This window comes from Cryptomeria japonica, chromosome 10 (assembly GCF_030272615.1).
Source record: "Cryptomeria japonica chromosome 10, Sugi_1.0, whole genome shotgun sequence".
Classification (NCBI taxonomy): Eukaryota; Viridiplantae; Streptophyta; class Pinopsida; order Cupressales; family Cupressaceae; genus Cryptomeria; species Cryptomeria japonica.
Window position 1 is genome coordinate 745358430 of NC_081414.1, and position 13453 is coordinate 745371882.

General features: G+C 39.3%; 1 protein-coding gene across 1 annotated transcript; it reads right to left on the reverse strand.

Annotated features, from left to right (window-relative positions):
- Nucleotides 1-424: 424 nt before the first annotated feature.
- LOC131076683 (glycine-rich cell wall structural protein) lies at nt 425-2389 on the reverse strand. The gene is made up of 2 exons (XM_059213266.1): nt 1248-2389; nt 425-1175 (listed from the first exon to the last, which is right to left on the reverse strand). The coding sequence occupies exons 1-2, from the start codon at nt 2119-2121 to the stop codon at nt 700-702; spliced, it is 1350 nt and encodes a 449-aa protein (XP_059069249.1). The 5' UTR covers nt 2122-2389; the 3' UTR covers nt 425-699.
- Nucleotides 2390-13453: the final 11064 nt, after the last annotated feature.

Here is a 13453-nt window from a genome sequence, read left to right on the forward strand (position 1 = left end):
TTTGTTATGCGTACCCTACAACAATGCAGTTTATCATTAATATTGTCAGCCATATTTAAAATCTGAGAAGTAGCATATGATTTATGAGACAAGCTAGGAATTAATGACAACGATAAAATATTCACAGTAGCCATGAGAGTGAGCTTGAGGAGATGAAAGAAAGTTTTACAGTAGAGTCAACTGAGCTAGCTTCAATTTACTGAAACTTTCTTGACAGGGATATTAAGAAGCTATTGAATAATTTGAATTGAGGAAAATCAATTATAATGGTAGTCCATATAAGCTTATCCATTTGAGAGCTTGCCATCATTTCTTTCTAATTTTATATAAATATTGTATATTGAAATGAAAAAATGTTTGCAGCTGATTGAGAAGTGTGAAAAGATTTTTTTGTTTACATAGAATTGGTAGATTAGAGTTAAAATAAACTATGGAAGCAGCAGTAAAGAATTTTATTATTTGTATGACATTTCCACCATTTGTCTTTTCTTGGAACCATACCGAATCTCATTGCTATCTCCCTTATTATTTTCTATTTATTCAATAAATGAAACAAGGGCAAAATATGGATCGCAAGACAGAAGCAAAGTACACTATAATGATCTATTATATATTTGGAACATAATTTAAAAAGCGTTTATTTAGGGGCGTAGCGTATATTGCCTCTAGATGCTTGGGGCCTAGGAGCCAAGACACTGCTTAAAATCCACCACCTCCTCCTCCTGCACCACCACCAAAACCCCCTCCTCCACCACTACCCCCATCAGCTCCTCCATTCCCACCACCGAATCCTCCCCCAAAACCACCACCAGCACCTCCTCCAATTCCACCACCAAAGCTGCCACCTCCACCAGCACCTATGCCTCCTCCAGCCCCACCACCTCCACCAACACCTCCACCAACACCTCCGCCAGCACCTATGCCTCCTCCAGCCCCACCACCTCCACCAATGCCTCCGCCAAGGCCTCCACCCTTTCCACCACCTGCACCTATTCCGCCACCAGCACCACTACCTCCACCAACACCTCCGCCAGCACCTATGCCTCCTCCAGCCCCACCACCTCCACCAACGCCTCCACCAAGGCCTCCACCCTTTCCACCACCCACACCTATTCCGCCACCAGCACCACTACCTCCACCGGCACCACCACCTCCACCAAGGCCGCCTCCCTTTCCTCCACCAAGGCCTCCTCCCTTCCCTCCACCTGCACCTATACCGCCACCAACACCTCCACCAACACCAGCACCTCCACCAAGGCCTCCTCCCTTCCCTCCACCAGCACCAGCACCTCCACCTAGGCCACCTCCCTCTCCACTACCAGCACCAGCACCAGCACCTCCACCAAGTCCTCCACCCTTTCCTCCACCAGCACCAGCACCTCCACCAAGGCCTCCTCCCTTCCCTCCACCTGCGCCTATACTGCCGCCAATACCAGCACCTCCCCCAAGGCCACCTCCCTTTCCTCCACCAACACCTCCGCCAAAACCTCCTCCCTTTCCTCCACCAACACCTCCGCCTCCAGCAAGCCCTCCTCCCTTTCCTCCACCACCACCAGCACCTCCACCAACACCGCCACCGAAACCTCCTCCCTTTCCTCCACCAGCACCTCCGCCTCCACCTAGCCCTCCACCCTTTCCTCCTCCACCACCAGCACCGCCACCAAAACCTCCTCCCTTTCCTCCACCAACACCTCCGCCTCCACCTAGCCCTCCACCCTTTCCTCCTCCACCACCAGCACCACCACCAAAACCTCCTCCCTTTCCTCCACCAGCACCTCCGCCTCCACCTAGCCCTCCTCCCTTTCCTCCACCGGCACCTATGCCTCCACCCACACCACCACCTCCACCAATACCTCCACCGGCACCACCACCTCCACCAAAGCCTCCTCCCTTTCCTCCACCACCACCTCCTCCAAAGCCTCCACCCAATCCGGCACCGGCGCCTTCGCCCAGTTCACGTCCAGCACCACTTGCAATTCCACCGCTAAGTCCTCCAACCCAATCCAAATCATCATTTTCATGCATGGTCTTCACGAGGTTTCTGGCCTCTGCAACAACTATCACACCCACAATAGCCATAATCATCACAGGCATTCCCAAGAGCTTCATCTTGCAAGCCATCTTCTTTCAATGACTATGTTACTTGCACTTACCACATTACTGGGAACTGACACCCTTTATATAATCAATCCAAGGCAGCGAGTAAGCCTGAATGGTATAACGTCCGGTCATAACACAGCTGTACCATTTAATTTTTCACTAAATATCAACGCGGATTGCATTTCCAGTTTAATCCCAGTCCACGTCTGCATTGAATTGAATAAAGCATTTCATCACTTCCCAGGGCCCTATATACCAGTTCTGTCGGGCTTCAAGTTTGAGCTTCAGAATCCGGACAAGAACAGCTCAATAAGTAATTGTTAGTTGTAAATTTGTAAGAGCAATCATATGCGTGGGGCTCTAGCTGTTTCCCATATTGATATAGAGAAAATGAATAAATTACAATGCTGCATATTTATTATGTTCATATGCACAACAGGATACAGCACCCACTTTAGCTATTCGGTTAGGAAGCAAGGCTGACTTTCGGGTTTTGCATTCTCCCAGCACGTTTTATTTGTGTGAAGTCAATACTGCATTTAATCTAGACTACAAAAATCTAGTTTACAGATAGAAGAGCATTTACAGAATCACATGGGTATGCATTGCATGAATACCTTTTCGACTGTCTCACTTTCTACTTTAAATAATGAAAACAAATTTGAAAGTTCATATAATGTGGAAATTTAAAAAATAAAAGAGTTCAAAATTATAAGAATTCCGTCAATCTATAAAGAGTTCAAAATAGTAAGGGAGCCTTGGATCTACAAGGGCTGCTTCGTCTCTTTTATTTGCTTTTGGCATTTGCATCAATGTTTTACGTAAAGGTAAGCTCGAATTATCAACGTGAGGGAAAAAAATTAGACATGTAAGCCCATTAGAGCCTATAACAACTATGCTGCAGGTGAAGAATCCTTGGAATTTAATGTTATATTGACACCTTCCAAGAGTGATAAATTTCCTTAATGCTTATTAAGTTTTTGTAAGAGCAACTATAGCACTTGTATTTGTTTAAGTCGTTATTATTGAATATAATTATAATATTTCTTTCTAATTTTCTATATGTAATAATTAAGTGCAAATCAAAAGACAAATGAGAATATTTAGTTTTATATTTGAGGAAGAAGAATAGTTCTAAAATGACAACAAATATTAGATCTTTGGGTATTAAAAATTGGTCTTTTGTATATATATATATAGTCTTGGAATCTTAACCATTTATACACATTTTATGGTGGGTTGAATCTATAGATTTAGGCTTTTCTATGTATGTGAGTATGTCTTACACCCCACATAAATGAACTAGATATCTTTATACTTCTCTTTAATTTTCAAAATTCAATTCTACCTATTTTGTCATCTTAATTGTAGTATTTATGAATACCTTTAAGCTTCCAAGATTGCTAGGGTTCAATTTCTCTTAAGCCAATCCCTAAAAAATTATCTCTATAATCATGTTAAAATAAGAACAGCAACTAATAAAATAACATGGTAATGCCTAAGAATAAAATAATGGCTCGTAAGGAGCAGGAGGGTTGCAAATCAACAGACGTTTGAAATCAATTAAACCCTAATACCGTAAATTTGGATAGAATCAATTCAAGTGACTGCTATCCGTGCCCAGGATCTGCCCATAAGGACATTCAAACAATCGACGTCTTAGAGGAAATGGAGCTTGATTGTGGCCTTTTGGAAGATTTAGCAGTCATTTGTAGGTTTATCAATCCTAGGGTGGATGAAAAGAAAATCCAGAAATGGATCAAGGACAATTGGAAGACAGAGGAAATCATAAAATTACTCCCAAGAGGAGTTTTCATTTTTATATTTGCAAACGAAGTGGAGAGGGATAAAGTTCTTTTTGGAGGATTATGGTCAATGAACAATTGCCTTTTATACATGCAGAGATGGCACCCAAATTTTAACCCTCTAAATACGGAGTCCTAGGAGAAACCAATCTGGATACGTCTTTACAAGCTCCCCATCGAGTATTGGTCAGGAGTGTTTAGAAAAAATAGGGAGATCTCTAGGAACCCTAATGGAGATAGATGTCGATCTGGTAAATAACGATTCATACCTATATGCAAGGATGCAAATAGCAGCTGTTAGGCGGATCCCCAAACAAATCAGGCCTCGTGTATGTGGTTCACATTGGATTCAACAAATTAAAATTGAAGAGGACAAGAAATTCTGTATGAGATGCAGGAAATGGGATCACAGGATGAGTGAGTGTCGGATCACTCGAAAACCAGTGAATAAATGGGTTCCCAAGGATAAAAGATTGGCTATAGAAACGAATAAGGTGGAAAAATGCAAGGTAGCTATGGGTAAGAATTTATCGAAACCAATTCTGGAACAAAGGAGTATGGGGGATAATCAGAAAACTTCTGAGTCAGAGTCTGTGATTGCAAAAAAAAATCGAGTCTCCTCGGAGGGCTTCATTGGTCTCTAGGAAGGAAGGTGAGTCTCCCTCTAGGAGGGCGAAAGAGCAGATTAACATCGGTTTTGATGTGGATGGATTGCAGGTTAAGTCAGACGGTTTAAATTACACACATTAAGTTGACATTTTTAGGTTTAAAAGTGTTAAACTCTCAACATTGACTGACTTAATATGTTGCTTAAGCTGTGTAGTCACACTAAGAATACACTTCTAGGCTTAAAAGTGTTAAACATTCAGAATTGCTTAATATGTTGCTTGGTGTGTGTTGTTTAAGACTGACCGGTTAAGTATTAATACATCCTAATTCACCCCTCTTCTTAGCATCCCAAAGTGTTCAACAATAGCTATCTTAAAAATACTATCTAAAATGCAGATAGATATCAATTTGGAGTTCTTTTGTTTATTTTAGAACTATTTAAAAATTATTTTAGTTTTGTTTGAGCATCATGCTAATAACTTGAAGGTCCATAATTCGAGACCCATATAGACCATTTGATTATTTGTTTATATTCTATTTAATCTTTGTAGCATTTTGCAAGTCCATGTGTGTTATCTATGTCAAACTACATAGTGTTTAGCTTAATAAAGTTGTTTTTAGTATTGGGATGAGAGCTTAGCTTGATTGGTGAGAGTTTTTGTAGTAGGCACAAGGTCATGAGGTCCAATCTTCCAACCCATAGATATTGAACCACTTCTAAAGAAAAAATCATAGTGAATGAAAGATGAATAAATGACCTCCTTATGTTGTTGTATACCTATCTCAGTGTAACAAGCCTCTTATTCTCAAAGGTCTGAACAACTCGAAATCAAATAAAGCATTCAGACATGTCATCTCCACTCATATCGTTGAGCTCATCAAGGAGGTAAAGAGGTAAAGATGAAATAATTTATGGTGAGTGATTTTTTTGGTTGCCAATGGACCTATCAGATAGTTTTATTGCTAAACTCTCAGATCTTTCATTGTGGTTAAATTGATTATGTGACGGATCATGATTATGTTGTATGTAAGTGCTAGATCTTGAGACAACATATGTTATTGTTCAAACCTTGATATTCTACCTTCAATTCATTAACCAAATCATTTAGGATGAAACTCATTTGGGTTCATCTCCCAAACCTATCATTACAATTATGTTTTAATTATTAATTATTATTTTGAAGCCATTGGCAAATACCTTGGATGATTTTTTTGGCACTAGATTCAAATACTTTTGATTTCACTAACACAATCTTTTCTCGCACCCTTGTGGATATGGGCATTTTAAGAAATCTCTCAGTTGAGATCACCTTGAAAATTGTTGACCACAGTTGGTCATAAGCATTAGACTATGCAAGTTTGTCCTTGTGTTGTCAAAGATCTTTTGAAATGTCACACAAATACTAGTTGTTTAGGCTCAAGCCAAATACTGATTATCTCAAGTCTAAGCGGATCGACAATGTTTCACACCATTACTCTATGGACGCTTTCCCTATAAAGTCTATGAAGGTTTTTTTATCGTTTGCCTGATTCTCTCGTAGTCTAGCAAGTGCCATTCTTGTAGGTGATGGATTCGATTGCTAAGAACCTTGTACTTATAATGATCCTCAAACAAATGAGGACATAGGAAAGTAGAAAATATTTTTAATAGATGGGCAAAATACCAACCATGTTTACCTACATAGCAGATGCCTGAACTCATAAAAATCAAGCATCAAATGACATTAAGATCATCAAAGAAAGAGAAAAATCCTAAAGATATGTTTGATATTGTAGCACCCTTATTCAAGGTTGATGTAAATTTTTATTATTGATTAGTGAAATGATAGCACTATTGTTAAAGGATTGATGCAAACTAAGCTAAATCTAAGGCAATTCTTATGGGTCTCATTTTTTGGTTTTTGACACCCTTGTTTAAGGGTCTAATGTTATTACTATTTTTATTGAAGTTTATGTTATGGGAGTTGTTTTAATGTCACAATTTATCTATCATAAAAATAATTTAAACATATTTATGCTTAATTTTATAATAATTGTATATTTGTTAATATTGAGTTTATATTTCAATTAATTTTAATAAATGTTTCTTTATGAAATTAGAAAATAATTTAATTAAAAATTATTTTTAATTTATATAATAAAATAAATTTTAAACTTAAAAATTAAGTTAAAATTTATAGAGCAAGAGAGAGATAAACTAACTTTTGATTAGATTTTTCTTTGCTGACAAATTAAGGATACCACAATGTCTGTAAGGAGTTATGCTTAGGGTAGCATATTATTTGATTGAAGATATGATAATTTACCTTTAAGAACTTTTAAGGGTACCCATTACCCACTTGAGAAAAATAGATAGAGAGAGGAAGAGAGAGGAAGAGAGGAGGAAGAGGGAGATATAGATAAGTGTTGGTGTAAATAAATATTCATTATGGATATTATTACACTTTACTTAAGTTAACTTAGGATAATGCATCTCTTCGTAGTTTGGATTCGAGACACTTAGGGAAGTGTGCACATAGGGATAGAGCTTGTAGGAGAAATTCTGCCTTTTGTGGTCTTGTTTTGTTGTTACACTCCACATTTGGTGGGTCATCCACCTCTTGTGGAATATTATATTATTTCTCCTACCTACCCCTAGTATTTCTTACCTACCCTTGTTTCTCATTGAGCCACATGTCATGATTGTGTGCTCGTACATCCATATGGTCTTGCCTATATAAGCAGGCCTATATTCATTGTATTGGTTAATTCAATTGATCATTTGCATATTGATGAGAATATAGTTTTGTTCTTGTCATTCTATTGTCTCTCTTTTTATGCTTTTCATTGTGGCCTTCATCTTGGCAAAATCCTACATGGTATCAGAGCCATTGAGGCTTCATTGATTGGTTTTTGGAGACATCGTGGAAGGCTTCTATTTTCGGATTTGAGGAACTGCTCTTTTTGGAGGCATCTTGGAGCGTTTTCGACCTCACCATCGCGTTTGAGAGGCCATTTCCATAAAAATCGAGTATAAATTCGACCTTTTTTTGTGAAAATCGATTTTTGGGGGTGGAGGAATCTTTTGCCCAATTTGGGCGGTACGGTACGGAATTTTCGGATTTAAAAAAAAAAATTTATTTTTTTCTCTGAAAATTTTTTCCAGCTTTTGAAAAAAAAAAAATTCAAAATTATATTCGAAAAGTTTTTAAAAAAAAAAAGAATTTTTTTTTTTTTTTGTTTTTGGGGGTCTGCAGACCCCCCTGCCCACTGTACCTTTCCTACAGGCTTGTCAGACCCGCACAGGCTTCGGCGGCCACCAGCAACCCTGTGACCACCGGCCACTGCTCGCAGTCCGCTGCCGCAGGTACCCGCAGGCTGCCACTCGCCACCCCCTGCTGCTGTGCACAACCAAGCTCTGTGCGCCGCCCAGCTCCCGGACCGCCGGGACCTCCCGACCCTGTCGCCGGCCCTCCGACAGCCACCACCGGCCCTCAGGCAGCCCTTCCAGCCACTGCTTTCTAGTTGCCGCCAAAATTTTCCGGCCACCGTAAAACTTTTCCGGGAACGGACTGGCAGATTTCTGACGACCGCCAACAGTCAGTGCCACTTGTTTTTTTTGCATAGTCTATGCCCAGTCAACGCCACCTGGATTTTTTGCACAGTCAGCGCCACCTGGCTGTTTTGCACAGTCAACGCCCAGTCAGTTTTTTGGAAATTCACAGACCCCTCTCCGTTGAGCTATTTAGTTTTTTGGGCCAACTTTGGAGGCTCATAATTTGCTCAATTTTGCTCCTTTTTGGGTGCAATTTTTTTTTATTTGGGCTAATTTTTTGTGCTCTTCGCAGTGGTGTGGTTATTTTCTAGTTTTGGTGCATAGGTTTTTTAGAATTTTTGGATTCTCTCAGCTGTACCTGTCCAATCCCTAATTCTGCAACTTCAAAGGCCTCGTTTGAGCTCATACGACCTCCTTTTCATGTGCCGTTTTTTTTTTAAAGTGCATGTTTTTTCATCTAATTTCATAATCTATGATCAGATTTAGAGATTTTGAGTGGAAGTTATACTTTCAGATATTGGTCTTATTTGGCCTATTAGGTACTTGTAAAGTGCTTGGATCTTAGTTTAGATCTCTTGCATTATTAGTTTGAGTCTCTTTTGGCCTTATTGAGGCAGATGTAAAATTGAAATCAGAAGCCCACTCTGCCATTTTTTGCAAGTGGCCCATTGTATACGCACTAAGTATAAAGTGCCAAATCATCACTTTTGGGGGGGTTCTTTAATTGAGTGAATTTGGGGGGGTGTCTTGTGTGATTGTTCCTCTCTTTGTGCTCTTTCATTTTTGTTGCAATGAGTCCTCATAAATTTCCACCTTTAACTCCACATAATTATGCATCATGGAAAATTAAAGTGTGGAGCAAATTAATGGAAAAGGGTCTCACGCATTACATAGATGGAACAATAGCAGCACCACCTGATCCTAAGGCTGATCCTAATGCTCAGTTAGAATGGCTCACAAAGAATTTCATGGCTCTTGGAACTTTGCGCAAGTATGTATCAGATGACCTCATTTTTCACATTGAGAAGTGTACAACAATCAAAGAGGCTTGGGATATGTTTCAAAAATTGTATGGTAAAGTTGATGAAATCAGAGGTTACAAAATTGACAATGAGCTCACCAACTTGGATCCCAAGAGTTTTGATACAATCCAAGATTATGTCACCAAAGCAAATGAGCTAAGAGCAAAGCTTAAGGATTGTGGAATTGACAAAAAGGATGCTCAGTTGATATTCAACTTGTTGGACAAGCTTGCACCAGAATATGCAGCATTTGTGTCTAGCTTCCACACTCATCGTTTGACAGTGGGGAGTTCCTATGTTATGCCTTCATTTGATGCTTTCACAGAAATGTTGATATTGGAACAATCTAAGTTGTTGAACATGGGACTTCTCAAGTCTTCAAAGTCCAAGGCTTTGGTGGCTAATCAAGGGAATCAAGGAAGTCAAGGCAAAGATTCCAACAAAAAGAAGAAGCACTCTAAGTCTAAGCAACAACAAGAAAAAGGACAATCATCCTCTCCATCACAAGGCAATTTTTCATCTTCTTCCAAGAAGGGGACACCACCTAAGAAGGATAAACCAACTTGTGCATATTGCAAGAAGTATGGTCATGATGAGCATCGATGCCACACAAAGCAAGTTGATGAGTTAACTAATCTTCTTAAGAAAAACAACATCAACTTGCCATCCACCTACACAAAGAAGGATTCATCTCCTTCCTCTTCCTCACATTCTAAGGGAAAAGGGCAAGCATTTGTGGCTACAACAGGTTCTTCACAGCAATGGATACTTGACTTGGGTGCCTCATATCACATGGGTTCTACAAAGGAGCAATTTTCTTCATTGGAGCCATCTAAGGTACCTCACATTTACATAGGTGATGATACACAAGTTGAGGTTGAAGGGAAAGGTTCAGTTAACATGGATGATGGAACTTTTGAGAATGTTCTCTATGTTCCTAACTTGTCTACCAACCTTCTCTCTATCTACCAAATCACTCACTATGGGAATGGAAAAAAGGTTGAGTTTACACCAGATTCAGTTGTGGTAAAGGAACTTGATGATGATGCCTTGGTAGCAGTGGGACAAGTCAATGACAATTCAAGGATTTATTCATTCTCCCACTTTGTGCCAAGTTCACCTTCTAGGGCCTTGCTTACTCATTCAAATTCTGAAAGTAAGCTATGGCATGAGCGGTTTGGTCACCTCAACACTAAAGACATGGTCACAGATCTACCTCGAATCAATTTTTCAGAGGGTGTATGTTCAGGTTGTTCCATGGGCAAGCATCCCAAGGAGAGGTTTGATAAAGGGAAAGCTTGGAGAGCTTTGGAAGTTCTTCAACTTGTTCATAGTGATGTAGTAGGTCCATTTCCAACACCTTCATTTAGCAAGGCCCGTTATGTCCTCACTTTCATTGATGACTACTCCTGCTTCACTTGGGTCTACTTTCTCATTCATAAGAGTGAAGTATTTGATAGGTTTCAGGACTTCAAGACTCGTGTGGAGAAGCAATCCGGGAAAGTGGTCAAGATTCTTCATACAGATAATGAAGGGAATATGTGAACAAGAGGCTTGAGGATTTTTGTACACTTGAGGGAATTGATCTTCAGCATTCTGTTGCATACACTCCATAGCAGAACGGAGTTGCAGAATGCAAGAATAGAACTCTCAAAGAAATGGCTAGCTATATGATACATGCACGATCTCTTGATCCCGCCTTTTGGGAAGAGGCTATCAGTTGTGCCACACACATCCAGAATCGAGTTCCTCACAAAGCTTTGCAAGGTATTACTCCTTTTGAAGCTTGGGCTGGTAGGAAACCGATTGTGAGACATTTCAGAGTCTTTGGCTGTCCAGCATTGGCTCGCATACCTCCGCAGAAATGTTAGGCCCAATATAGAAAGCTAATGTACTGATAGGGGAGGGGTGAATCAGTACTCCAAAACTTTTCTTTTGTAATAACCTTACTGTTATGCATAAACAGAATAGTGTAGTAACATAAAACAAAACTATAATCAACAGATAACATTCATACATGATTCACTCCATAACATATATATTTTGGTCATGCAGAAACTCTTGGTTAGAGAGAAAAACTGCGGTGGGGATGGCACCCACAACTTCACTACTGCAATAATAAAGAATGCTCGGTTAGAGCTACATTTAGCTATTTCTGATAGCTTACCCTGTTAGGAGTATTAAGATCAGTTAGATCTACCTTACTAAAGGATTTATACAACACTATATAAGTGTAGCACCTGGTCAAAGGATTTACAATTTATAGACTTGGTTAGAGTCTTTTACCCTGTTAAAGGTTTCTCTTACAACTTCAAAATATTACAATATAATCATTACAAATATCTGCAACTTTACATCTGAAATGCTAAAGCAGATTCTATGTGCTCTGAATAAGATTACCTAGCTTGTAGCATATCTCCGTAACCCATAATGAAACTCGATAAACCCTTATGTTTACTCTGTTCTTCGACTGTTCACTGATAACCTTCTCGGTGACCTCTCTATGTCTCTATAATAGTCTTCCTTCATGCATACACACTGATATCTCATTGCATCTCTTATCACATCATATCGTGTCATATATCTAACCCTAGAATCATGTTGTATATATAGATCTCTTACAGTGGTGATCTGATTTATTGCTTCGATCTTACAAAAAGATTCTTTGATTAAACAAAATATCCCATAGGTTAGATTGATCTTATAATCATACACAATCTCCTAGTGCAATTTTCAACACAAAAACGGTTAGATGTGCCTCGATCTTGTAACACGTTTTCATGTGCATGTCCAGGTTCAATGTATCTAGTAAGACGTTTTACTCGGTGAATATCAACTCGGTGAGTTAATTATACCACTCGGTAGCCATGAACCTTTACTCGGTAAACGGCTCGGTGAATACTGTGTTCTGTGACTGCTTTCTTCAGTAACTGACTAGACTGTCCATACCGACTTCTATGTGTGTACCGACTGCATGATTCGGTAATACTAACCGACTAGAATATAGTATGACTTTGGATATGAAACTAATGGCAATTTGATAAGTAGTAACAATCTCCCCTTTTGACATTAGTTGAGATGTTTGACAAAAACTACTTACAAAGTCATAACTAAAAATATATATACTTGACAAAATGACTATACTTGACAATATGTACAATAGTCAATAGTATATGCAGATATACTCCCCTTATCATTATCCTGTACATAACTCTGAATTTCCATGTTCGGTTCGGTTCTGTACTGTACTTGTGTACTCTGAATGCTCTGTATATTCTGCTCAGTAGACTCCCCTTGCATATAATACTCAAAATTGTGTTATCAAAACTGTACTAGTCTCCAAGTGTAGAATTGCTCCCCCTTTGTTGGGCTTTCCTCTCCTGTGTAGTAACATAAAAGTACTCCCCCTTTTTGACAAACATTAAAAACTTAATTTGCATCCGGAGGCGGTAACTGATCAAAAATAGTTTTATACTTGGTCCAGGCGTTAGTGAGGGCGACTGAGAGTGAGTCCTTGAGACTTTCCATTAATGAGTTTTGTGCTTGAATATCAGATAAGAGTGATATCAAGCCATCAAGAGTGCTCCCCTCTTGGGTAGTTGATAAGCTTGTAGCTTGGTTAAGCTGGTCTTGGACTGATGAGAGATGAGGAAGGAATAATGTTTGAAGGGTCATTATATCCATCCTAATTTTATGCTCTTCATTCCTCAGTTCTAACTATTGAGCCATGAGCTGTTGTAGCTTTTTGAAAAAGGTCTGAACTGAATTAGGCTCAGTGGTCAACTTGGAGGAGAGATCGGTGATCTCTTTCTCAATTGCGTCAGTTTTATTTTTTATGTCTTTAATAAATAAAGAAAATGTACACAATTTCTGGAATAAATAAAGAATGTGCTTGAGTTGAGGGGTCAACTCAGCAATGAATTTGACAAGTTTTACCTTGCCAACAACAATTGATTTTTGGACTTCCTCTATCATTTTTGTTGTGATCTCTTTATCCTTGAGCTTGCTTAGGTATTCGGATGTATCAACTCCAGATGTTTCAATCTGATTAAGGAGTTCATCCAACTGAATATGGATGGTTGCATCAGTTGACACTGTTGCTGATGGTAGCATTTCTGTGAGCAGTGTTCTAACCTTTTGAAGTACCTTGTTCTTTTTCTATATTGCCAGTTGTTTCTCCTGTTCGGCCTTTGCTTTGTATAGTTCACCGAATTCAGTGAGTGCTTGCCCTTTTAATTTGGAGATGTCGACATTGGGCAACACAATCGGTTTAGATAAGTCAAATTTAAAACCATGCTTTCTCACCTTTTTCTCTTTTCCTTTAGTCTGGGGCACTAAGACAAGTGCTTGTGAGGCTTGTTGTCCCTTGGTAGGTTGCTCAA

Excerpts from the sequence above, each read along its gene's own strand:
- LOC131076683 (XM_059213266.1), bottom strand. The coding sequence starts at position 2,121 with ATGGCTTGCAAGATGAAGCTCTTGGGAATGCCTGTGATGATTATGGCT. Across the intron at positions 1,176-1,247 it reads GGGAGGAGGCCTTGGTGGAG|GAAAGGGAGGCGGCCTTGGT; the intron begins GTGCTGGTGTTG and ends GCCTTGGTGGAG.